This window comes from Mesocricetus auratus, unplaced genomic scaffold, assembly GCF_017639785.1.
Source record: "Mesocricetus auratus isolate SY011 unplaced genomic scaffold, BCM_Maur_2.0 Super-Scaffold_100019, whole genome shotgun sequence".
NCBI lineage: Eukaryota > Metazoa > Chordata > Mammalia > Rodentia > Cricetidae > Mesocricetus > Mesocricetus auratus.
The window spans coordinates 36,577,845-36,605,082 of record NW_024429200.1 but is presented as its reverse complement, the minus strand read 5'-3'; the positions used below and the strand labels follow the sequence as shown (position 1 = coordinate 36,605,082).

The 27,238-nt window shown below is 41.9% G+C and overlaps 1 protein-coding gene across 6 annotated transcripts in view; it reads left to right on the top strand.

Moving 5' to 3' along the window:
* Ankib1 (ankyrin repeat and IBR domain containing 1) overlaps positions 1-27,238 on the top strand; it is a 108,545-nt gene extending 81,307 nt beyond the window's left edge. For 3 of the 6 annotated variants that reach the window (XM_040728708.1, XM_013123188.3, XM_040728710.1), the window contains exons 11-20: positions 8,660-8,790; positions 13,373-13,507; positions 14,833-14,919; positions 15,134-15,200; positions 17,172-17,317; positions 18,163-18,341; positions 19,206-19,257; positions 22,557-22,671; positions 23,055-23,191; positions 23,509-27,238. In XM_040728708.1, coding sequence (XP_040584642.1) covers positions 8,660-8,790; positions 13,373-13,507; positions 14,833-14,919; positions 15,134-15,200; positions 17,172-17,317; positions 18,163-18,341; positions 19,206-19,257; positions 22,557-22,671; positions 23,055-23,191; positions 23,509-24,240 — 1,781 coding nt within the window. In that variant the 3' untranslated portion in view covers positions 24,241-27,238. The remainder of the gene's footprint in view (positions 1-8,659; positions 8,791-13,372; positions 13,508-14,832; positions 14,920-15,133; positions 15,201-17,171; positions 17,318-18,162; positions 18,342-19,205; positions 19,258-22,556; positions 22,672-23,054; positions 23,192-23,508) is intronic. The other 3 variants (XM_040728713.1, XM_040728712.1, XM_040728711.1) reach the window with 3 other exon arrangements.

Genomic DNA, 27,238 nt, shown 5'->3' with positions numbered 1-27,238 from the left:
CCAACTCGTTGAAGAGTATCTCCCACTTTCTCTTCTAAAAGTTTCAGTGTGGCTGGATGTATGTTGAGATCTTTGATCCATTTGGACTTAAGTTTTGTACAAGGCGATAAACATGGATCTATCTGCAGTCTTCTGCATACCATTACCCAGTTATGCCAGCACCATTTGTTGAAGATGCTTTCTTTTTTCCACTGTACAGTTTTAGCTTCTTTGTCAAAAATCAGGTGTTCATAGGTGTGTGGGTTAAAATTAGGGCTTTCGATTCGGTTCCATTGGTCTACCTGCCTATTTTTGTGCCAATACCAAGCTGTTTTCAGGACTATAGCTCTATAATAGAGCTTGAAATCAGGTATGGTGATGCCTCCTGAAGTTCCTTTATTGTATAGGGATGTTTTGGCTATCCTGGGCCTTTTGTTTTTCCATATAAAGTTGATTAATGATCTTTCCAGGTCCTTGAAGAATTGTGATGGAATTTTGATAGGGATTGCATTGAATCTATAGACTGCTTTTGGCAAGATTGCCATTTTTATTATGTTGATCCTACCAATCCAAGAGCATGGGAGATCTTTCCATTTTCTGGTATCTTCTTTGATTTCTTTCTTCAAAGACACAAAGTTTTTGATATACAGGTCTTTCACTTCCTTGGTTAACATTATCCCCAGATATTTGATGCTGTTTTTGGCTATTGTAAAAGGTGATGTTTCTCTGATTTCTTTCTCAGTCACTTCATCATCTGTATATAATAGGGCCACTGATTTTTTTGAGTTTACCTTGTATCCTGCCACTTTGCTGAAGCTGTTTATCAGCTCTAGGAGTAACCTTGCGGAGTTTTTTGGGTCACATATGTAAACTATCATATCATCTGCAAATAATGAAAGCTTGACTTCTTCTTTTCCTATTTGTATCCCCTTTATCTCCTTTTGTTGTCTTATTGCTGTAGCTAGAACTTCAAGTACAATATTGAAGAGATATGGAGAGAGTGGACAGCCTTGTCTTGTTCCTGATTTTAGAGGAATTGCTTTGAGTTTCTCTCCATTTAGTTTGATGTTAGCTGTTGGTTTACTGTATATTGCTTTTATTATGTTCAGGTACGTTCCTGTTATCCCTGATCTCTCTAGGACCTTTATCATGAAGGGGTGCTGGATTTTGTCAAAGGCTTTTTCAGCATCTAGTGAGATAATCATGTGGTTTTTCTTTCGCAGATTGTTAATATGGTGGATTACATTGATAGATTTTCTAATGTTGAACCATCCCTGCATTCCTGGAATGAAGCCTACTTGATCATGGTGGATGATTTTTCTGATGTGTTCTTGAATCCGGTTTGCAAGTATTTTATTGAGTATTTTTGCATCAATGTTCATGAGGGAAATTGGTCTATAGTTCTCTTTCTTAGTTGTGTCTTTGTGTGGCTTGGGTATCAAGGTAATTGTAGCCTCGTAGAAAGAGTTTGGCAGTGAGCCTCCTGCTTCTATAGTGTGGAATACTTTGACGAGTATTGGAATGAGCTCTTCTTTGAATTTCTGGTAGAATTCTGCACTGAAGCCATCTGGGCCTGGGCTTTTTTTGTTTGGGAGACTTTTGATGACTGCTTCTATTTCATTAGGGGTTATAGGTCTGTTTAGATTATTTATCTGTTCTTGATTTAGTTTTGGCAAGTGATATCTATCCAGGAAATTGTCCATTTCCTTTAAATTTTCAAATTTTGTGGAGTACAGATTTTCAAAGTATGCCCTGATGATTCTCTTGATTTCCTCAGAGTCCGTTGTTATGTCCCCTTTCTCATCCCTGATTTTGTTAATTAGCATGTTCTCTCTCTGTCTTTTGGTTAGTTTGGACAGAGGTTTGTCTATTTTGTTGATTTTCTCAAAGAACCAACTCTTTGTTTCATTGATTCTTCTCAATGTTTTCCTGGTTTCTACTTGATTGATTTCAGCCCTCAATTTGATTATTTCCTGGCGTCTGCTCCTCCTGGGGGAGTTTGCTTCTTTTTGTTCTAGAACATTCAGCTGTGCTATTAATTCTCTAGTATGACTGTTCTCCAGTTTTTTCATGTGGGCACTTAGTGCTATAAACTTTCCTCTCAGCACTGCTTTCAAAGTGTCCCATAAGTTTGTGTATGTTGTGTCTTCATTCTCATTGAAATCGAGGAAGTCTTTAATTTCTTTTTTTATTTGTTCCTTTACCCAGGGATGGTGCAATTGTGCATTGTTCAATCTCCATGAGTTTGTAGGGTTTCTGCGATTTGTGTTATTGTTGAATTCTAATGTTAATGCATGGTGGTCTGATAAGATGCAGGGGGTTATTCCAATTTTTTTGTATCTGTGGAGATTTGCTATGTTTCCTATTATGTGGTCAATTTTAGAGAAGGTTCCATGTGGTGCCGAGAAGAAGGTATATCCCTTTGTATTTGGGTGGAATGTTCTATAGATGTCTGTTAAACCCAGTTGGGTCATAACTTCTATTAATTCTTTTGTTTCTTTGTTAAGTTTCTGTCTGGAGGTCCTATCTAGCGGTGAGAGCGGAGTGTTGAAGTCTCCTACTATTAGTGTGTGAGATTTTATGTGCATTTTGAGCTTTAGTAATGTTTCTTTCACGAATGTAGGTGCCTTTGTATTTGGGGCGTAGATATTTAAAATCGAGACTTTGTCTTGATGTATTTTTCCTTTGATGAATATGAAGTGCCCTTCTTCATCTCTTTTGATTGATTTTAATTTGAAGTCTAATTTGTTAGATATTAGGATTGCTACGCCCGCTTGTTTCTTGGGGCCGTTTGATTGGAAGATCTTTTCCCAGCCCTTTACTCTGAGATAACGTCTGTCTTTGGTGTTGAGATGTGTTTCTTGTATGCAGCAGAAGGAAGGGTTCTGTCTTCGTATCCATTCTGCTAGTCTGTGTCTTTTTATAGGTAAGTTGAGGCCATTGACATTGAGGGATATTAATGACCATTGATTGGTGATCCTTGTTTGCGCTTGATTTATTGTTAGTGAAGTTATTTTGTGTAGTTTCTCCTCCCTTTTTCTTTTAGTGTTTTGTAAAGTATGATTCTATATTGCCTGTGTCTTTGTGAATGTAGTTATCTTCCTTGGCTCTAGGTTTTCCTTCTAGCATTTTCTGTAGAGCTGGATTCATGGATACGTATTGTTTAAATCTGGCTTTGTCATGGAATATTTTGTTTTCTCCATCTATGGTAATTGAGAGCTTTGCTGGATATAGTAGTCTGGGCTGGCATCCTTGTTCCCTTAGCGTTTGTAGGACATCTGACCAGGATCTTCTGGCTTTCATCGTTTCCATTGAGAAGTCAGGTGTAATTCGGATAGGTCTGCCTTTGTATGTTACTTGGCCTTTTTCTTTAGCTGCTCTTAATATTTTCTCTTTGCTCTGTAGGTTTGATGTTTTGATTATTATATGGCGAGGTGACTTCTTCTTCTGGTCAAGCCTATTTGGTGTTCTGTAAGATTCTTGTACTTTCATAGGCATATCTTTCTTTAGGTTAGGGAAGTTTTCTTCTATGATTTTGTTGAATATGTTTTCTGTACCTTTAAGTTGAAGTTCTTCACCTTCTTCTATACCTATTATTCTCAGGTTTGGCTTCTTCACGGTGTCCCATATTTCCTGGATATTTTGTGTTAAGGATTTGTTGGTTTTGAGATTTTCTTTGGTTGACGATGCTATGTCCTCTAATGAGTCTTCAACACCTGAGATTCTCTCTTCTATCTCTTGTATTCTATTGGTGATGCTTGCATCTGTGATTCCAGACCGTTTACCGAGCTTTTCTATTTCCAGCATCCCTTCATTCTGTGTTTTCTTTATCGTTTCTATTTCAGCTTTCAATCCTTCAACTGTTTGAGCTGTTTCCTTAATTTTCTTGGTTGTTTTTTCTTGGTGCTCTTTAGATTCTTTGAGAGATTTGTTTATTTCTTGAATTTTTCCCCCATTTCATGGATTTTTTTGTTTGTTTTTTCTTCTATTTCTTTAAGGGATTTCCTCGTTTCTTCCTTGAGGCTCTCCATCATCTTCATGAAATAATTTTTAAGGTCTGTCTCCTCTTCTTCATCTATGTAGTGCTTTTCAGGTCTTGCTGGTGTTGGATCCCTGGATTCTGGTGGGGTCGTGTTGGTGTTTCTATTGCTGAGTGATCTCTTATTCTGTCTTCTTCCCATCTCTTCTTCCAGTGGGTGCTGGTGGGGGCTTTCTGTCTCCACTGGTCTCCTTCTTTACTGCAGCTGAAGCTGAAGCTGGCCTCGCTGGGGTTGGGGTCTTGGAGGGGCTGATCTCTTTCCTGTGTGGGTGGCTCTTCTGAAGCTGGGCTCGCTGGGTTGGGGTCTTGGAGGAGCTGATCTCTTTCCTGTGTGGGCGGCTCTTCTGGAAGCCGGGAGCGGCCCCGAAGATGGAGGGGATGGGTGATGGGCGGGTGGTCCCAGCCAGAGACCCAATCTCACCTGAAGCTGGGCTCGCTGGGTTGGGGTCTTGGAGGAGCTGATCTCTTTCCTGTGTGGGCGGCTCTTCTGGAAGCCGGGAGCGGCCCCGAAGATGGAGGGGGATGGGTGATGGGCGGGTGGTCCCAGCCAGAGACCCAATCTCACCTGAAGCTGGACTCGCTGGGTTGGGGTCTTGGGGAGCTGATCTCTTTCCTGTGTGGGCGGCTCTTCTGGAAGCCGGGAGCGGCCCCAAAGATGGAGGGGGATGGGTGATGGGCGGGTGGTCCCAGCCGGGGACCCAATCTCACCTGAAGCTGGGCTCGCTGGGTTGGGGTCTTGGAGGAGCTGATCTATTTCCTGTGTGGGCGGCTCTTCTGGAAGCCAGGAGCGGCCCCGAAGATGGAGGGGGATGGGTGATGGGCGGGTGGTCCCAGCCAGAGACCCAATCTCACCTGAAGCTGGACTCGCTGGGTTGGGGTCTTGGGGAGCTGATCTCTTTCCTGTGTGGGCGGCTCTTCTGGAAGCCGGGAGCGGCCCCGAAGATGGAGGGGGATGGGTGATGGGCGGGTGGTCCCAGCCGGGGACCCAATCTCACCTGAAGCTGGGCTTGCTGGGTTGGGGTCTTGGAGGAGCTGATCTCTTTCCTGTGTGGGCGGCTCTTCTGGAAGCCGGGAGCGGCCCCGAAGATGGAGGGGGATGGGTGATGGGCGGGTGGTCCCAGCCGGGGACCCAATCTCACCTGAAGCTGGGCTCGCTGGGTTGGGGTCTTGGAGGAGCTGATCTCTTTCCTGTGTGGGCGGCTCTTCTCAAATCTTTCAAATCTTTAAAAGCAGCTTTCGTGTGTGTGTATGTGTGTGTGTGTGTACATGTACATGTACATGCATGGGTGCACCAGCTATATATATTTTGGTCCTACTAAACAGGCTTAGAGTCTCTTATACTCTAGACACTATTAAATGAAGCTAATATTTCTTACCCTGAAACCCTAGCACATCAAATGATTAAGAAAACAAGAGCTCAGAAGGGTGGGTTCAAAGACGTGGATGTGCAGAGAGCAGACTCAGAGCTGAGAGAAGGCATTTCCCCAGACGTGTTAGTATAAAAGTAGTGGCTCAGTTCCTAATTGCCATCAGATAACCCCTAGAATGCAGTTAGGAGGAGCCCTCTCTCCAGGATCGGAAGAAAAGTGTTGTGTTGTATGTGCATCACACAGCAGCTTTGTGCTTTCTTTATCACAACAATGAACAATACAGACCATAAGAATATGCTAGAGCCTCTAAACAAAAAATAATGTTGATGTTGAAAAGAGAAGAAAGGCCCCTTCTTTGAACAAGAACTAGCAGTTTGAGATATGTTTAGATTTTACAGCTTTGCCTCCACAGCTTGACCACAGTAGCCATACTGAGTCCTTCTCAGGTTCCTGTCCTTGCTAAACAGTGTGAGTTCTCCCCACCAACCATTCTCTCAAGTAAAAACTGATATGGCCCAGTCACTCCCTGCTGCTGCTGCTTCTCCTTACTGTGTGGAACTACTAGCAAGTGTGTGGTGGTGTAGATACAAACGTATATAGGTAGCGTGCGGGAGCAGTGCAGCAACACTACCCTTCTCTGCTGCCTGGTTCCATGCAGGGCTACGCCTAGTACCCAGCCCTGGTCCACACACCCAGCCCTGGTCCGCATACCCAGCCTGGTCCACATACCCAGCCCTGGTCCACATACAGAGTTAGTCAGCCCCAGTCTCTGTCCCCTTCCTTTGTACGTGAGGATTGGGGAAGTGTTGCTTTTAAAACACAGTCTGGTTTCTCCCCTGCTTTGGACAGTACAGCTAAAACCTTACTATACCTCAGAGAGTACATGGAAGCAAAGCCTTGACTTGAATGGCCACTTACAGTAATTTGTATGTGACTTTCCTGACATCATTTTTACTACAGAAAAAATAAGGCTTCCCAGTGCACTTAGAGGTAGAAAGGGAAAGAAACCTGCAGAGATCCCTGTCATTCTTACAGGAAAAACAAAATTTCAGTTTTACTTTTTAAATTGCCAGGGGCCAGTTAAGATGAAATGTTTAGAATCTTTAAAACTGTGGTGTTCCTTAATATTACGGATTTCAAATGATACCTGGGTGAATTAAATTTAAGAAGACAGTGAAGTTGGGATGGGGCAAGCACTTCCCCACTGGCCCACACATCCCGAGGCACTGGGAGAAGCTTGCCCAGTGAGTAGGTCAGCTCAGGAAGGACTTCACACTGCTTACCAAAGTGACTTGATTTTTATCTTGTCGCCTTTGCCAAGGGGGAAGCAAATGAAAGATTTTAAGCAGAATTTTATTTTTAAAAGATGACTGTGTAGGCAGTATTGTTGCAAGTGGGAGGGAGAAGAAACTGGAAAGAAGGGCTGGTTTCCGGTGTTTCTGTTGTCCAGGCAAGAGATGCAGAGGACCCTGGCTAACACAACAGAAAGTGGGGATGGAGGGGAAATGGAAGAGTAAGGAGAGGAGTCAGGGATGCGCTGGCTGCCAGGGAGCTCGCCAGAGGGCGCCCAAGACGTCCACCTAGCAGACTGAGTCCAAGCTCTCTCATGACTTACGAGCATGGGTAAATAAGAAGCCAGTCTGGAGAGTCGGTGTTTAGTTTTAGGCATATCCCATTAGATCTGTTTATCTGAAGTAATCAAAAAGGCTTTTTTAAAAAAGGAAGGAAGAAAAAAAGAAAAGAAAAATGGTGTTCTTGTGTAATTGCAGCACTCTGGAGGCCAAGGGCCAGATTCTGGGTTTGGACTATGCATCGCAAGCTCTGTCTCACAAAGCAGATGTTAGTGTTTAATGCTTTCCACTGTGAAACGTTTGTTTGCGACTAGCAGGAGCTGGAAAGATTGCTCGGTGGTTAGGACACTTGTTGCTCTTGCAAAGGATCTGGATTTGGTTCCCAAACCCACAAGATAGCTCACAACCATCTACAATTCCAGTTCCAAAGGACCCAACACTCTCTTCTGACATCTGCAGGCACCAACTATGCAGAAAAAAGTCATACGTGTAGAAGAAAAGTCTAAAAGAATTAAAGTCTAAATAAATTATAGTTTAACACAGTGGTTCTCAACCTTTGGAATTCTGTGACCCTTTAATACAGTTGTAGGTACCTGTGTGTGGGTAGACCCACCTGGAGACAGACAGAGGAGCAGAGGCTTAGTGTTTTCACAGGGTCCTCCGACCCTCAACCAGGTTGAAAACCTTTGATCTAACATGATTACTGTTTCTATAATTTTCTTGAATGTAATAGTTAATATAAACAAAGCACATACTCCTTTTTTTTAACTTTGGTTCTTCTCCCTTTTATTTGTATAGATTTACAGAGAAATCTCCTTTCAAGTAGATTTTTTTCTTTTTTATTTAAAAAACACTTTTTGCCTATTTTATTAATTTTTTTATGTTCCAATCCCAGATCCCTCTCCCTCCTCTCCTCTCGCTCCCCCCCCATTTCCAACTCCCCCTCCTTCCCACCCCATCTCCCATCTGCTCCTCAGAGAGGGTAAGACCCCCCCCCCTTAGGAAGTCTACTAAGTGTCCCATCATCTCATTGAGGCAGGACCAAGGTACCTCTCCACCCCACATGCCTCTGTGTCTAGGCTGGGCAAGGTATCTCTCCATATAGAATGGGCTCCATAAGTCAGTTTGTGCATTAAAGTTAGATCTTAGACCCACTGGCCTCATAGATCGTCCCAGCCACACCATTGTCACCTGTGTTAAGGGAGTCTATGCAAGTCTTATGCAGGTTCCCTAAAAACATTTTTCATTGTACCTACCAAGCCCAGTTCCCCATCCCTCCCCTTCTCCCACCCCGCCCACACCTTCCCTGCTTCCACCCCCACCCACCCCTCAGAGGGGTAAGACCTTCCTTGGGGAGTCAGCAAAGTGGCACACCAAGTTGAGGCAGGACCAAGCCCTTCCCCGGTATCAAGGCTGAGCAAGGTGTCCCACAACAGAGAATGGACTCCAAAAGGCCAGTTCATGCTCCAGGCATGGAATGTCTGGGTAGACGATCAAGTAGAATTTCTAAGAAGAATTTTGGAAAGGAGTCCTGACACTATTGAAACTGAAGCAGTTTTTAAAAGCTTTTCTGTAGACACTGGTAGGAGAAAGAAATGCATGACTGCAATGGATGGCAGCTTGCAAAGCAAAGCCCAGGTCCCTGCTACCTGGAGGCGTGTGCTTAACCATGGTCCATGTTTGTGCTCAATATCTCAAAGTTGCTGGAGTCAGTGAAGCCTATGAGGATGCTGCCAATTGTCTGTGGTTGTTGACTAACTCCAAGCCTTGTGCGAACTGTAAGTCTCCAATACAGAAGAACGAAGGCTGCAATCACATGCAGTGTGCCAAGGTAAGAGGCTAACGTGTGCTTCCATGCTTTGTGGTTAAAGTCTTATAGTTTGTCCTACAAAGCAAGATGGTATTCTGCTAAATAAATAATTCAGTTCGTTACTCCATTGAAAAAGGTCCACTTGGCCAAAACCTTTAGGGGATTGAAAGGATGTCTGTGCTCTCCTGATTTCATTGTGGAAAAAGAAGCTACCTACGTGTGTTTGTTTTCTCAATCTTGGAATTAGGTTAATATTTTATTGACTCAACCCTCTGTTTTAGTGTTTTGTTTTAAACTTGTAATAACGCTCTCTTTCCTTTTATTAGGAGGACCAGCTATGTTTTAAGTGGTATTTTAAGATATTAAGACAATGTAATTTTTTCTCATTTATAATGTGAACGAAATTAAAAGTTAGGACTAGTAAAATATGTTAACATTGCTCTAAGAATTATTTGATTTTTTTTACCCGAAAGCCATTATTATTGTATACAACTTGAAAAACAAATGGAAATTACAAAATCATCTTACAAATTTGCATGACAGTAAAATTAATGTAAGGAAATGTACTTTTTGAGGCAGCACTAATTCCCTAAGGGACAGAAGGTGGGAGGGGGACTATTGTTTTCTGAACAATTACTCAAAGGTACTTACTAGTTCAGCTACGAACTGGACAAAATTATTTTCTCTAATTACGGTCTCACCCCCAACTCCATATTTGGTTTTGTTCTTAGATACAGACTTCCTAAATGTGCACAGAAGTATATATTGACCACAAAAAGCCAGCAGTTGGCTGTTGGGGTGGACTCCAGTATTACCTTTCTGTCCTTCATAGCACAGCAGTGAGCAGTTAATCAATATGCATAGCTGAATGAACACTTTCATTAACTAATCAGACTGAGAATACAAAGGTGCTAACATAAACAGATGTTGCTAAGATTCTCCAGGGTTTAAAACATTTATTTACAAGACCTACAAATGTAAGAACCTTATTTAGTATAACTTTTGAATTGTTCAAAGTAAAAATATAAAGTGCGTTGTCTGTGGTAGCACATGGCTGTAACCCCAGCACTCTGTAGGCAAAGGCAGGCAGATCTTTGAGACCAGCCTGGTCCACACAGCAAGCCCTAGACCACTTAGAGTTACATAATGAGACCTTGTCTCCAAAAGGAAAGAAATAAGCTGAAAAGTTTATTCTTATTTTGACATTGAAAACCTCACCTAGATGATAACCTCAGTGCCCACAATTGAATCCTCCTAGAGTATTTTTCAAATATGCAGATAAAATGTGTCATGAAATGTGGACTCCTTGCTGTAGCTCAAACAACTTCATCCTCTGATTAGGTTTTTGATGCTTCAGGGTGGATTATGATTTACCAGACAGTTAGCTCTGTCTGAAGTCCAGTGTGTTAAACATTTTTTTAAATGGCATGTTTACTCATCTAAAAATAAACTAATTTATTTTTTAAAAAACTATTTTAATTTCCCCTATAGAAGATTTAATTTGTTTTTGCATTTTTAGTTAGAATACTGTATCACAACCTCACCCACGCCACTCCATCCCTCTTCTCCTCTAGCTCCTCCGTGATTTGGCAGTGGAATTCAGGAGGCCCTGGTAGCTGAGGGGTCTTCTCTAGATCCTCTGAGCATCCTTCTTCGACTCCAGGCTCCTCCCATTGTCCCTACTTGAACTTCTGTGTCCCCACAAGCCTGGGACCTTTGGGCCCTGATGGAAGAGGAAAGAGCTAGAGGCTTTCAGCTGAGGATTACTGGCTCTCCATCCTCAGCCTTCAGGAGCACCCTGACTCTGTCTACTGACCGAGGGGTCCTGCTAGCCAGCTGCTGTTAGACACTTGCCGCTATCCAGCGCAAGATTCAATGTCTAAGATTCAATATTAGGAAGATAGAAAGACGGGTCAGAAGTTAAGAGTGCTGTGCAATAATGAGGACTGGGCTTCAGATCCCAGCTCCATGTAACAAGCCAGGCATCCTGCAAATGCCTGTAACCCCAGCTCCAAGGTATCCAACATCTTCTTGCTTCTTCACTTGCCCAGAACATAGCACCTGTACAGGCATGTGCACCCAAGCACACATACTTGTACATACAGTAGCACAGATGCATACAGACATTTAAATAAATAAAAGAAATATTTTTTAAAATTTACTCTCCTCTCATACAGTACATCCCAAGTGCACCCTGCCCTCCTTCCACTCCTCCTAGGCCCCTCACATCCCGTCTCCCCCAGATCCACTGCTTTGCTAGAAAAGAGCAGGCTTCCCAGACATGGCCTAACAAGCTGCAATAAGACTAGGCACAAACCCTCATATCAAGGCTGGACGAAACAACCCATTAGGAGGAAAAGGGTCTCAATAGCAGGAAAAAGAGTCATAGACACCCCCACTCCCACTGTTAGGAGTCCCACAAACAGCCCAAGCTAAACAACCACAGCATGTATGCAGTGGGTCTGGTGCAGACCCATGCAGGCTCCATAGTTTTGCCTCAGTCTCTGTGATCCTGTGCAAGCCCTGCTTAGTTGATCCTGTGGGCTATGTTTTCATGGCATCCCTCATCCCTCTGGCTCCTACAATCCTTCCTCCCACTCTTCTGCAGGGTTCCCCAAGCTCTGAGGGAGGGACCCGATGAAGATCTCTAGTTTGGGCTCTCTCTCCATCTAATAATGTTTGGCTGTGGGACAATGCATTGCTCTCATCAGCTGCCTGACGAAGCCTCTCTGATGATGATTGGACTAGGTACCAGTCTATGAGCATAGCAATCGTTTATTTTATTCTTAATTTTTTAAATATATTTTTATTTAAATTAGAAACAAGCTTGTTTTACATGTCAGTCCCAGTTCCCTCTTCCTCCTCTCCTCCCTTACCCCCCCACTTAGCCCCCTACCCCATCTCCTTTCTGCTCCCCAGGGAGGGTGAGGCCTTCCATGGGGAATCTTCAAAGTCTGTCATATCATTTGGGGGAGGGCCTAGGCTGAGAGAGTATCCCTCTATGTGGAGTGGGCTCCCAAAGTCCATTCGTATGCCAGGGTTACATAAATGCTGAGGCCTCCTCCCTGACATCCATGTTCAGGGGGTCTGGATCAGTCCTATGCAGGTTTCCCAGCTATCAGTCTGGGGTCTATGAGCTCCCCCTTGTTCAGGTCAGCTGTTTCTGTGGGTTTCTCTAGCATGGTCTTGACCCCTTTGCTCATCACTCCTCCCTCTCTGCAACTGGATTCCAGGAGTTCAGTTCAGTGTTTATCTGTGGGTGTCTGCCTCTGCTTCCTTCAGCCACTGGATGAAGGCTCTAGGGTGGCATATTAGGTAGCCATCAATCTCATATCCGGGAAGGGCATTTAAGGTAGATTCTCTACTATTGCTTAGATTGTTAATAAGAAACAAGGAGGACCCTAAGAGAGATATATATGGTCCTCCAGAGAAGGGGAAAGGGACAAAATCTCCTGAGCACATTGGGAGCAGGGGTGGGGGAAGGGGAGAGGGAGCTAGGAGAAAGAGAAGGGGAGAAGAGGACATGATGGAGCAGGAAGATTGAGTCAGGGGAAGAATAGAGGCGAGTTAAAATACGAGATACTGTAAATTATAGGTTTAAAGAGAAATCTGGCACTAGGGAAAATTCCAGAGAGCTACAAGGATGACCCCAACTAACATTTAAGTTTTTTAGTTTGCCAGTCCCATTTGATTCTACCTTGGGCCACTCAGACAGTGTCAGGCATGGGTTCACTCCCACAAGCTCTGCACCACCATTGTCCCAGAACAGATTGTGGGTTGAAGGTACTGTGGCTGGGTTGGTGTTCCAGTCCCACTACTGGAAGCCTTGCTGGTAACTAGAAGTCATTGCTAGCGTCACCATGGTAGACTCCAGGGAGTTTCCACTGCAGTCGGTTTCCATATTGCCCCCCAACGGCCCCAGTTCCTGTAGTCTCTCTCCATCCATCTCTCCATCCCTCCCCTCTCACCTGATTCCTCCTCTCCCCATCTCCACCCCCCCACCCCAATCCAACAGCAAGTAAAAAGCCAGCAGCTTGTTTTCTGCATCTGTGTAAACGGAACACAGATAGTCATATGGCAGATCTGAGCACGCTTAATTGGGAAAACTTTAAAAGACAACAGTAGTGAAGAAGTAGCCTTGTAAAATTATATGCGGTGAAGCCTCAACAGTTGAAACACTATGGTACTGGCATGTAAACACATAGGGTACGAGACAGAATAGAAAGCAAGCCTAGGAAATAAATGCATACATAGGAATTTAATGTGTGGTAATGGCAATGTATAACCAGTGGGAAAACATGAAGTATTTAGAACATGGTACTGCGATAACTGGACAGCTCTAAAGTTGAGTTCTTACTGGAGAAAATAACCCAAGATTTAAATGTTTAAACAGTAAGCGAGCCACTGCTGGAAGCCCTGATAAAAGTATCAGAAGACTCTAGACTTGGAACCAGAAGATCTTTTTGACACAGAACCCATAATAAGTATATAAAGATGAATTTTCATATTATACTTTTGTCATTATCTCCTAACTGTGGTCTACTTGATGAGTGAATTTTTAATTAATATATGGGGATACCTGCATGTATGTTTTCTTTTACAGTGCAAGTATGACTTTTGCTGGATCTGCCTAGAAGAATGGAAGAAGCATAGTTCTTCCACTGGCGGTTATTACAGGTGTACCCGCTATGAAGTCATTCAGCATGTAGAGGAGCAGTCCAAGGAAATGACTGTGGAGGTAATGCCCACTGAGCACGGCCTGTCAGTCTCAGCTACTGTTGGAGGGATTGGCTTGTCTTTTTTCCTTCTTCCTCATGATGAGTGAGACATTCCAGTGAATACTCTTTAGAGTCCCATTTGAACAAAAAAGCTGTCAACTTGGAACTTTTTCCTTTAAATTTTTTTCCTTTGTGATTTTGATGAAGGTATTTAAAAAAAATCCAATTCCAGACTGCCTTTTTAAAGATTTAAATCAATTTTAACATAATATCAGAAAGAAATGCAACATTTCTTTTTTGTCTTTTTTCCAGTCAGGCCCAAAGAGGGGCTGGTTCTGTTTCTTTAAAATTAATTTGTTTTATGTGACTGAGTGTTTTGCCTGGATATATGTCTGTACATGTGCTCGCCTGCCTGGTGCTCAGATCACCTAGGACTAGAGGTAAAGGCAGTTGGAAACTACTACTTGGGTGCTGGAAATTGAACCTGGATCCTCTGGAAAAGGAGGCAGTACTCTTAACCACTGAGCCATCTCTCCAGGCCCCACAGTTGCCTTATTATGCTTGTCTTCTATAGCCTACGTGGCCCCCCCCATTGTTCATTTTATGTACATGGGCATTTTGCCTGCATATATGTCTATGCACCATGTACATACATTGTGTCTACAGTGAGGGTATTGGATCCCCTGGAGCTGGAGCTACAAATATTTGTGAGCCACCACGGGGTACTAGGAACCGGGGTCCTTGGGAAGAGTAGCCAGTGTTCTAAATTTCTGAGCCATCTCTCCAGCCTCCTAGTGTAGACAGCTTAAACAACAGAAACTTGTCTTTCTCCATTGTAGTGACTATGAAGTCTGAGAACAAAGTCCCACCTGAGTGGTTCTTGGTGAGGATGCTCACCCTGTTCTGCCAATGGGCCCCCACTTTCTGATCTGGGAAATAGAGCAAGAGATCTATTGTGTCCCTTCCTTAGCTTATCTAGGCAACATTTGCATTAAGGTAGAGCTATAATAATGGCCTCACTTAGTCCATCACCTCTTCATAGGTCCTGTCTCCACATACAAGTGCATTTTGAGTTAGGGCTTCAATGTGAACTTTGAAGGGAAACAAATGTATGTATAGCAGTGAACCATATAATCAAATGAAGATGTGGAGTTAGGCGCTCATTGTTTTATCACCGAGAATACAAACAGGCACTTTTAAAATGTATAAGTCTTTATATTCTAGCAACAAAATAGTAAACACATCTGCATGCATACTACCCATTACTAATAAGACATTAATCCCTCTAAAACAAATTTTAGTAATGGTTTTAAGAAAAGTCATTTGTGTCCTTTTTTTTCCCTAGGCTGAGAAGAAACATAAACGGTTTCAGGAACTTGACAGATTTATGCATTATTACACAAGATACAAAAACCATGAACATAGTTACCAGGTATGTACCAAATCATTACAAATGAGCTAAAACACTCACGCCTTTAATCCCAGCACTTGGGAAGCAGAGGCAGATGGATCTCTGTGAGTGCAAGGCCAGCCTGGTCTACAGAGCAGAGCAAGTTTCAGGACAGTCAGCGCTACGCAGTGAAACCCCGCCATACAGACAAACAAATAAACAAGATTATTTAAATTATTTATTTCTGTTCCTTTAGTTAGAACAACGCCTTCTTAAAACAGCCAAAGAAAAGATGGAACAGTTGAGTAGAGCTCTCAAAGAAAGTAAGTGCCATGTGCATGTATATTTTGTGTGCGTGCGTGCGTGTTTGCTTGCTAAGTCAATTCCGTGGTAGTAGTAGATGGGCAAGCCCCTGAAGGAGGACAGTAGATCCATGACCTGCCTCCGGCACTGCCTGAATTCTCTTAAGCCCTGAGTGCATGCTAGTGTATGATTCGTGTCTGCCAGGCTCCTCCTTATGCAGCCTTTGCTGTTACCAGACAAAACCACACTTAGTTTTGCTTCCTCTGTATCACGAGTGGTGCTCTAGTGTTGGCAAAACTGAATGGGTCCTGAAGGGTTTCCAGGAGGAGCAAAGCCTTGAGAGGGCCTAACTTGTGAGTTCCAAACTGAAAGTTAGAGAGAAAATAATTCTAAATATAGATGGAGTGTGGGTCACCTTAAGACACTCTATCCATACTGACTACACAGAGCTTAAGTTCTAGTATGCTTGTTTTTGAAGAACTCATAGTTTATATATTAAAAGTACATATCAAACATAAAACTGTGATCTCTTACATTTGTCTCAGTTCATAAAGTAATTTGCTTCCATACTCTTCTGTGAAAATAGTTAAATGAATTAGGGTGGAGGCCGGTGCCACTACTGGCCTGGTGTCCCTGTTAATTATTAGTCTGTAAACTTTAGGGGTATATGACTCTACTGTAACTAATACAAACTCTAGAAATGTCCATGTGAGGCTGGAAGGAAGTCTCAGAGATGTGTATTTCCCCATGTTTAGAACTGTACCTGACATACAATAAACATTCAGTAAGTGTAAATTACTACATTTTTTCCTATTAGAGATTCCAGGCATCATAGTAAAGCTGCTGAAAACTGAAAGCCATAGCAGTTGAAAAGTGAAAGTCTGCTTCTTAGCCATCAGTTCCCTTTGCTTTTTGTATCCTAGAACAGATCCTACCCAGAGACACGGTGTACGTGTAGCAAACAGCTTTGTCTTAGGCCACCACTCCCAAGTCATGACGTGGAGACTTACAATTAGGAAGGCTTGGCCGTATCTCATGCTTGTCCCACCAGCGCTTATAACTTAAAGTAACCTGTCTTTCTTCATCTGTGTTTTTGCCTTGGGGCTTTTTGCCTTTTTTCTTTCTGTATGCCTGACTCTGTGTCTGGCTGGCTGGATGCTGCCTGACTCCCCAAATGTCTCCCTTTTTTCTTCCTTGTTCTCTTCTTCTCTCCTTTTTTCCCCTTGAGCCTGGATTCCTCCTCCTCATTCTCTCAGTCCACCAGCCCCGCCTATCCCTCTCCTGCCTAGCTATTGGCCATTCAGCTTTTTATTAGACCAGTCAGGTGCCTTTGCTGGCAGAGCAACACATCTTTACACAAATACAGCATAAACAGATGTAACACACCTTTGCCTAGTTAAACAAATATCCCACAACATGTATGCAGATACATTAGAGTGCTCCATGTCAGTTTGTGCATGCATATCTAGTATCTTCTTAAAGGTATGCTGAGTTTGATTTCCAGCAGTACTTCAAATTGGATTCTGCAGTTTAATTGGATGTTATGATAATTTCTCCGTCTTACTTTATGAAGACAATTTCTTCACTCCTCCTCCTTACTCCGGCTTCTTTTTTACTCCCTGGGGGTTTTTTAGCTTTAGTTAGCCAGTTCCTCATTTATCTTTTTCATTATGATACTGCTTTTGCAGAGGAATAATTATAATTAGTTTTTTTAAGCAGGCAATTTAACAAAGGAATTTATACAAATTCCTCAGTAGCAAAATTCCTGTCAGAGATGATTTGTCCGTTTTTATAAAACACCACCTTTGGGTGTACCTAAAGCTGTTCTGTCTCCTGGTCACATTGGAAGAACAGATCCAGGAAAAATATGCATATTCATGGCTCCTGGGCTGCGGGGCCTGTGCCTTCCTCCCATGAGTGTTTAACTAGATTTTCAGTTTAGTCCAAGTATGTATTTGCAGAAACCTTTGCTGTGTTCAATTACTTTGCAGCTGAAGGAGGCTGTCCAGATACCACTTTCATCGAAGATGCAGTGCACGCTCTCCTAAAAACTCGACGCATCCTCAAGTGTTCTTATCCATATGGATTTTTCTTAGAACCTAAAAGCACAAAGAAAGAAATTTTTGAACTAATGCAAGTAAGATGCCAGTTTAAATTATGTTAACTTTAAGTGTGAGTAGTAAAACAGTCTTTAAATAAAGGGAAAATTACCATGATGAACTAAGTTTTCTTTGCATTTAAATTTGTAAGTGTGAGTTTGAATGAGTTCTGAGCTGTGTAACATTTCTACAGGATGAGTTTATTTCAAACTGGCCAAGGTAGAATGTGGCTTATTTCTTATATATAATTTTTGTATTTCATCTGTAGAGATGAAATAAACTACATTGCATACTTGAATGGATCTTTGCCATTTTATTTCAGAAGTACAACTCAACAGAGTTACGTATTTAAAACAAAAACTCCTAAGCCAGTCACTGTACCTCACCAAATTCTTTGCATCATCCTCCTAGTTGGAAGCTACCACAGGTTTCTGGTGATTTTCATTCTATAAGTTTTAAACTGCCTCTACTGGTTTATATGTACGATCTTTCAAGGCCACGGTGGTATTGCCTTAGCTGGGATTCCCTCAGCACTCACGCATTGCAGCAACTGTGCACTAGCGAATCCCGTGCCGAGTGTACTGTACAATAACAGATTGTTTCTAAGTGGGGACCTCCTCCAGGACTTGGTGCTTTGTTCCTACCACCTCGTTATAAGTGCTTAGCAAATGGATGCTACCTACTTGCATTTATAATGACTTATAATGTCATCCTTTCATAACCTGAAAAACATACAAAGTAAGAAGTGTGTTAAATGGGAAATTATCCCAAAATGTAATTTCTGACTTCAAAAGAATATGACTTGGCCGAGACACCAGATATGCTCTGAGTCTGTTTACTAAGCCATTCAGCTTGTATCTCTTGTTTCTCCTTCTCTCTGTAGACAGACCTAGAAATGGTCACTGAAGACCTTGCCCAGAAAGTCAATAGGCCTTATCTCCGTACCCCCCGCCACAAGATCATCAGAGCGGCGTGCCTTGTGCAGCAGAAAAGGCAGGAATTCCTGGCGTCCGTAGCGCGGGGAGTTGCTCCTGCAGACTCACCAGATGCTCCCAGGCGCAGGTAAAATTTGTGCACTATACAAATCTCTCTGGCTTGAACCCACAGTGCCAGGACTTTTTAAAAATCCAGATGGCATTCATATTTTTGGGAGTTACTTATACCTACAATATGGATAGCTGATAAGAATATGTTAAGTTCTTTCTGATGATATTGTCTTCTTAATACAATTTTTTTTTCAGAATGATTTTGCTTGTTTGCCAACTGTGCAAACTCTCCAGACTAAATTAGACTCAGTTAATTTCACATATCAGAATTAATATCCAGAGTATTCTAACATGTCATTTCAAATTTAATATATGTAGTAACTTGGGAATGATAAACATCTTAAAGTACAGAATTTGGAATCTTTGCCAGCTTGCTGTGTTCAAATTTATATGTCAGTGTTATAAAATTATAAGGAAATTAAAAATTTGCTATTTGTAAGACTATTTAAGTGGTAAGACTACTTAACCCGTAAAGAGAAGTTGGTTTGGTTTTTTATTTTATTTCATATCTTCTACTGCCTCTGCCACAATAAATTGAAGCATTTTTCTTATAATTATAGCCCTAGAAAGTCATTTGTTCTCGTTTTTACATAAATATTCATGGGTAAATATCTTTTATACTTAAATGAAAATGAAAGTAATCAGAGTACTTTTATGTAACTTGGTCATTTTTATTTTCTCCATCATTCTGCACAAGTGTAAAGCAACTTAGGATTTGAGAAAATAATGGAAGTAATTATATTGTAATAGTTGCATCTGCAGTGGTTTGGCAAGTTATAAGCAGATAGGCAGTTTAAAGGTAATGTTCAAAGGGTCAGGGTCTGGTTGTATACATGCAGTACTGATAATGAATCCAACAGCATTTCTAATTTCTTTGTAGCTTTGCCGGTGGAACATGGGATTGGGAGTATTTAGGATTTGCATCACCTGAGGTAACTGTTTTTCTGGGTTTGGGGTAATGGTCCTGGTGTTTCTTCACGCAACCCTGCTTGCATGGCACCCTCACCTACTCTAAATCCTCTGAGATCAGTAATGCTTTCTCTTCCTTTTGTAGCAGAAGTGCCTTGGCAGGGCCTGCATTCAGCTCTTTTTTCGGGGGTTTTTCTTTCTTTGTTTGTTTGTTTGGTTTGGTTTTGGTTTTTCGAGACAGGGTTTCTCTGTATTGTTTTGGAGGCTGTCCTGGAACTCACTCTGTAGACCAGGTTGGTCTCAAACTCAGAGAGATCCTCCTGCCTCCCGAGTGCTGGAATTAAAGGCATGCAAGACCATCGCCCGGCTCAGCTCTTTTATTGGAGCTCTTTCACTGCTATTAATTACTAAGTAGAATTTAGTCAAATTTACAGTATAAATATTTGAAACATCTTCTAATTTGTTAATAAAGATATAAATTCTGTTTATTAGAAATGTGGTTTTGGGTGGCTGTAAGTTCAAGGTGACCCCGGTCTACAGAGCGTTTTCCAGGACAGCTAGGACTATACAGAGAAACCCTGTTTCAAAAAATAAGAAAGAAAGGTGTAGTTGTAATTTTCTTCTAGTCTTTCAATTTCTGTTTCCTTTGTGCTTTATAAAATAATGTCATTTGATAATCCTTGAATTTAATTCTTATAAAGAGGAAGTCAGGTGGTGAAACTTTCGCTGATCATTGTTGCCCATTTCTTCTCTGAAACTGAAAGACCATGAAAGTGGTTACTATCCAGAAATGCCTGTGGCTGTCTCAGCTGCTGAAGACACTTGCAATCTCCTGGAAGCTTTTTTATTTAGATACATACGTGCAAGAAAATGGTGGCACTAGTTTGTGCTTTGAGCACATAAGATAATTTTAAATACACTTAAGTTGTAAAAATTAATTAATATGTAATAAATAACAGCATATTTATTATAAATTAATTCTTTATAAAAACAAAATTAAATTCTTTAATTTACCTGATCTTGGGATCACTATTTTGGTGTCCCCTCATTACAGTTTGGGGGCTGTAGAAGTTTTCCACCTTAAAATAAACTTTATTCATTAAATCTTTTAACACAACTTAGCAAAAATAAAGTGTTTCTCAAGTCACAGTTGTTTATATATCATCTGACTCTGGCAATGACTTTAGGAGTCCTGAGATCTTTAGGCTTGTTAACTTATGCCTAGCATAATAACATGTACTAGGAAAGCAGAGGCTGGGGGATCACCATCTATTTGAAGCTAGCCTGGTCTACATAGCAAGCTGAGGACAAACTATGGCTACCTAGTAAAGTTCTTGTCTCAAAATAAATAGTTGACAAAAACAATTTGCTTTTTAAAGTGTCAAGTATGTTAAAATACTTATCTGAAGAATTAACACAAGTTGAAACTTAGAAATTTTGTATGTTTAATTAGATCAAGTAACTGCCAGCATTAAATATTTGCATTAGTAATGAGTGTAGGAAATCTCCAAAGATTTCAAGCTCGAGTTTACATTTTTTTGCTTAAGTTAATTTTGTCATGGTCTCTTTAAATTGATTGGCTGAATCTGTGGCAGGCATGAACATGTGTTTCATGTTGCTAGAAAAAGCAATGGGCCTGATACAAAGAGCATAATCTCAAAACAGAGCCCTCCCAGCCTCTTCCCTATGAATCTGGTGAGTTTGGTTTGATTTGATTTGGGTTTTTTGTCTTCTCCTGACCATGGTACGCTCACCATTTGGAGCATCCTGTCTTTTCATGTGCTCACTTGAAACTTGAGGATTCCTCAGCAGTTTCCAGATATTTTTTTTAATATTTTGAACTTGTTGCATACTGTCAAAATATCACTCATGGTTCTCAGTGAGAATAGTTAGAAATAGAACGAGTTTGTTTTTGCAGTTATATTTTTTTCTTTCTCAAATTGCAAATGTGTGTATTCTGTGATTAGTAGAAGTTTATGTTACTCAGAATAGCTTTGCACTCTTTGGGTCTCCCCCCAAGTTAAGCACATCCTCCTTAAGTAGTAAAACTTCCCTGCCATCTTTGTCTAAGAAATGTGATGTCTGCACTAATCCTGTGAGCCATGATGACACCGCAGTCAGTCGGCCAATCTGAGAGCATAGGTCTGCAGGCAGAGGAAGCGAGGCCCCAGCTCAGTAAGAAATATTAAGGATCTATGTGATCCGTCGGGTTGCTTCACTTGTTGACTTCTGTCTAAACACATATGTGTGAGGGGTAAAGACATTTGAGAATGAGCTAGGGCTGTAGTTCAGTGATAGAGGGTTGGCTTGGTGTGGCCTGCATTCAGTTTCCAGCCACACAGACTGGATGGGTGGGTGGGTGGGTGGGTGGATGGATGGATGGATGGATGGATGGAGGGATGGATGGATGGAGGGATGGAGGGATGGATGATAAACATAGACTTTACGTAATCTGGTTTCTCCTACTCATACTACTTTTACCACAAGCACGTTGAATCCTCTAAACTGGGGTAATCATAAACCTAAGGATCTTCATGTTTAGCCCTGGGAGATTCAACAGTGGTTCTCAAAAGTTGGCTGCCATACATCCTGGCCTCTCTTTGACTCTCATTTCCCGTTTCTAAAATCTGTAGCAGATACTCTTAGGCTTTGGAAGAACAAACCTGCTGTAAACTATTACCATAAGTGTAAAACATGTTTGGATGTGTGTTTTAGTCTATCTTCTTCCAAATGCTAAGTAGTAAATACTCCTATGTTGCAATAAAACTGAACATTGGCTATTGAGAAAAGGGAACTCAGTGATGTATTTGAAAGCCATCATGTAACATGCTTCTTTTCAGCTAGTATTGTGACTCGTGAGTTGATATGGAGTATCAAAGACAGCTCAGTGTCTGGCATAACGTAACAGCGTGTTCGGCTGTTGTTTCTGCTGCTGTACCCTCTCCTCTTCCTTCCCACCCATACTTCTTGCATATATTAGAGTCCCTTAAAAACGAAACCCCAAGAGAGCCTAACACCGCTAGTAAGATGATTGTGACACCAGTTGTAACTGTAGCTAGCCAGACCCTTGATGTACATTAGCTCTGGAGCTTGCAAGTATTCTCAAGCATCTGTGACTGTTAGAAATTTTGCTTTCTGCTTTATTTATTTCCTCGGCTTGGCTAAACTTGAAGTTTCCTTTTCTAAAGCAAGTGATTTTATAGTGTGTATATAAAATCACACTTTTTTTTTTCTCCTGGAGAAGATTGTGGGGTTTTTTGTTTTATTTGCACTTTTACAATTTGCATGCTCTCCTGTATTTTATAACCTTTGGTTTATGCAGGAATATGCTGAATTTCAGTATCGGAGGAGGCACAGACAGCAGCGCCGTCGAGGAGACGTGCACAGCCTGCTCAGTAACCCTACAGACCCTGAGGAACCAAGCGAAAGCACTTTCGGTGAGCTCCTGAGGTGGCGGGTATCATTTAGTCTCTTAGTCTCTTGAGTTTATTTTTAAAACTGGCTGTGGTCAGTGTTTGTAAGTTTGTAATTTGAGTTCACCATAGATGTAGAAATGCCTCTATTGTCGAAGGATTAACAACAACAACAAAAAAAAAAGTACAAGCAGAAACCTAGAAAATGCTCACAGATTTGAGATGATTGTACTAGATACCTGTTACTGCTTTTAACCAAACAAACCTTCTGAAAATGCAGGAATTTCAGTGGATGTGAGCGTGAGCCCGAGTTTTCACTAGCACTGAAAAAGGCCTCCCAGCTCTAGGTGTATGGACAGCAAGGTGTCCTTGTCACTAAATGACCTGCGGTCCCCATTGCCTTCAAGCAGATATACCAGAAGGTGGCAGCAGCCGCAGGCCTGGTGCATCCGTGGTAAGCTCTGCGTCTATGAGTGTGCTGCACAGCTCTTCCCTTCGGGACTACAGCCCTGCCAGTCGCTCGGCAAACCAGGACTCTCTGCAGGTAACCTTGCTGGCCATGTGGCGCCATGCTCCGCTCCTTCGCTGCTCGGTGGCTTTTACTGGTTTTCTCTTTCTTCCTTCTATGGTAGCTTTGTTTTAATGATAGGGCAAAAAAAAAAAGAGTTCCTGTATTTCAGATTTACGTTAGATATATTTTCCCTTTTAGCAAAGACAAGGAGAAAATGGTAAGATTTAAATATGTAAAGTACTTATACAATTAGAAGTAGTATTAAGTATGTAATAAAGGAAACCGGTGAGACAGGATTTAGTTTTTCCTTCAGTCACATTTTATAGTGGCTTTATTTTCCATTGCCTCAGGCCCTGAGCTCCTTGGATGAAGATGACCCCAATATACTTCTTGCCATACAGTTGTCACTACAGGAGTCTGGGCTGTCGGTGGATGAAGAAACCAGAGACTTCCTTAGTAACGAAGCATCCCTAGGAGCCATAGGCACTTCTTTACCTTCGAGGCTGGACTCGGTACCCAGGAGCACGGATAGTCCTCGGGGTGCGCTCAGCAGCTCTGAGCTGCTGGAACTTGGTGATAGCCTCATGAGACTAGGAGCAGACAGTGACCCATTTTCAACTGACACTTTGAGTTCACGACCTCTCAGCGAGACAAGAAGTGATTTCTGTCCCTCTTCCAGTGACCTTGACTCAGCTGGCCAGGACCCCAGTGCCAATGACAATCTTCTTGGCAATATTATGGCTTGGTTTCATGACATGAACCCTCAGAGTATCGCCCTGATTCCAGCAGCAGCCGCGGAAACGAGTGCAGAGCCTCAGCTTCCCTGTGTTGGAGCTGGGTCAGAAGGTGCGGGGGACGTGGGACCGGTGCCACCAGAAGAGCCGGTGCCCAAAGATGCTGGTGACGGCGAAAGAACCCAGAGGGAAGGAAGCCCTCTGGAAGAGAGTACTCTGGCCAGGGAAGAGTTGTCTCAAGCTGGTGACAGTGGTCATGAGGCAGTCAGCATGGGGGGCGGGTCAGATGCTGCCAGTCAAAGCCCTCAAACCTCAAGAGACTGGCTGGAGGAGGTACATCTGGCGTGAACTGCACACACTGCTCTCCAGGTGAATCGCAGTCCAGGGGTTATGTTAGGTGGAATATCTTTATAGAGACTTAGATCCACTCAATTTGAACTCGGTTCTAAACCACTGATGTTAGGATTGAATGCAAAGGAGTTCCCTCAGATGATAGCTTCAGTGTCAATTTTACCCTCACAGGGAATTTCTTTCGTGTTTATCCCTTTTTAGTGACAAAAGAGGAGCAGGAGGAAAACAGTGGAATAAGTGGGTTGCTGTCCACATTCTGAGAGAATGCAGTGCTCTGTCTAGCCAGGAGTTGGCAGTGTTTAAGTTGACCGTTTATATCAGAAGCTTACTCCGTAACCCTTAGCTGGCTTTCCTCTTTTTTTAAAACAGTGAAGTTTTCTCCATTTCTGAAGCTGGGGTGGGCAGGTCTGGTAGCGCGTGTCCTCGTGTCTGTGTACTCCTCAGGAGCCTCCACCCCTTGTCCAAGCAGTGTGAGCTGTGGTGTCCATGCGGCTTCTAGTCTACCACAGTGTGATTGGGTTTTTGGTTTTTTTTCCCACATGAATCAAAGATTGCCTCTCACGTCTATTCACAGCCCAATGTGCCAAACTCTGCCCCGTGCGCTGCGGTATTGAGGTGTGCAGCCTCCTAGTGTGATCCAGGGCAGTGTCAGCTGTCGGGAGCCAAAGGTGCCACTCGTAGCAATGATGTTCCAGAATTGAATGGGCTTTTGTTGCCATGGAGACTGCATTTAAATAAATGTAGCCTGTAGCTTAAGTAAACTAAAGCTAATGCTGCTGTTAAAACAGTTTATTTTAATATTAAAATACAGTTGATTAGCAACAGCGGTGCTGTATTTAAGAGACACTTTATTGGAAGTGCAATCATAGTTCTTTGTTTTCACAATTTTACAGTGCATTCTAATTACTAACGGGTGCAATTACTTTTAATGGTGTTTTATAACATAGAAAAACTGGAGTTTCCATGAGTTACAGTAAATCCCACAGTTATTAAAAGATTCAATACAACATCCTACACATGTTACCGTGCCTTTGCCTAACCTAAATGGATAGTTGCCAGTTAAGTAAGTCAGTAACTCAAATTTCAATGTCTCTTCTGAAGTAACTATGCTATGAATTGCAAAGACCTCCATGAAACCACCCATGGCCTTGCCTTTACAGTAACTATGACAACTAAGTGTTCAGTTTGTTTGCCTAGATAGCAAATGCTGCTGTGTTTGTTCTCTTGTGCAATACTCATCTGCTGTGTGATCACTGTTTAGCATTGAAAACTCAACCTCCTAGTTATCAGTGTCCTACTGTGAAGAAATACTGGTCTTAGTTCTAATTAAGATACAGTGGTACAGTGTGTAATTAAAACTAGAGTAAACTGTTGGAATGGCTCTTTTACTTACTATTAAAGCTAACATAACATAAGCAAAATAGATCCAAGGAGCACTCCATGTAGTGCTTTGCCATTATCAGAAACCAAAATTTCTATACTGAAGTCCTAGGCCAGGCAAAAGATTGTTTTTGACATTGATATCCATAATTATTATTTTCATTCCATCTTTCTCAAACCTTCCTTTTGAAATACTCATGTACTTTGACTTCATATGGCCAAGACATTGTACTTGAGTATTTAATTGGTAATTGTTCATGTATATCGAGTCCCTAATAGTTTTTATTTCTCTGGGTATCACAACATTGATATGAGTCCCTTTAAAGTTAGTGGGGGAAATACTTTGTCTACAGTGTATTACTGTATATTAAACTGAAATAGTCCATTCAAGGATTTTTTTTTAATTTGGGTTAAAAATATGAACACCATAAAGTTTGTAGACCAGGGTGTAACTTTTCTAGTAGAAAACACTTGCATCCCTAGAGGAGTTTTGCACAGCCACAGTGAGGAGAGTAAGAGTGCCCTGTGGAGAGAGGAGGGATCCCATGGAGAGTAGGCGTGTCCTGTGGAAAGTAGGCGTGCCCTGTGGGGAGGAGGAGTGCTTGTGGAGAGGAGAGATGGATGCCTGTGGAGAGGAGGCATTTCCTGTGAAGAGAAGGAAGGGGTGCCTGTGGAGAGGAGGAAGGGTGCCTGTGGAGAGGAGGGAGGGGTACCTGTGGAGAGGAGGAAGGGTGCCTGTGGAGAGGAGGGAGGGGTGCCTGTGGAGAGGAGGAAGGGGTGCCTGTGGAGAGGAGGAAGGGTGCCTGTGGAGAGGAAGGGTACCTGTGGAGACCCATGTGAGCTGGGTACCTGTTTCCTTGCCTTGTGCAGTGCCTGTTGTGATGTGCTGGGCTCCTGCGTGTGAAAAACCTATCATTTTCCAGTTTGTATTTCCTTGGTACATATTTTAAAAACAACACAGTCATGACTTTCCAATTCAGTAATAAAGTTTGGCAAAGCCTATTTTGTAAACAAGTTAATTTTATAATGTAAAAAAAGCTAACCTAACCTTGACTTGTTATTTGCACTTTCATAGTCTATACTTGATACATTCCCACTTTATATACAGTAGGATTCTACAGACCTGTAGATGTTTGGCCAAATGAATGCTGTTAATATGTAAAATTCTTTGATTAAACATTTATTACTTAAACTATTTCCATTTTGTCTCATTAAGTCATATACTTCATTTTAAACTAACCAGGAAGCAAATTTTGCTTTATATTAAGTACCCTCCAGTGTGATGGTATTAATTTGGTTCTGCCATTGAATTGATTAGTGCCTATATTTTTATAGTAGCCCATTTGCTGAACATTGTATACTCCAAAGATAAATTTGGTTTCACTATATGATACTATATTAAAATGGGATAAACTTGATTTCATTATATGACAATGTATTAAAATTATGAATTTAGTGTTCATTTTCACTTCTTTAGTTTTATGAGGAAAATGTTTTTATTTCCTTGGAATCGCATAGAAACACAGGAAAAGTACTACAGAACTTCAATATCTGTTTTGTGAAATTGGGAGGAAGAAATGTATGCCGTGTGAATAAAATGTCTTGCTTCTCACCA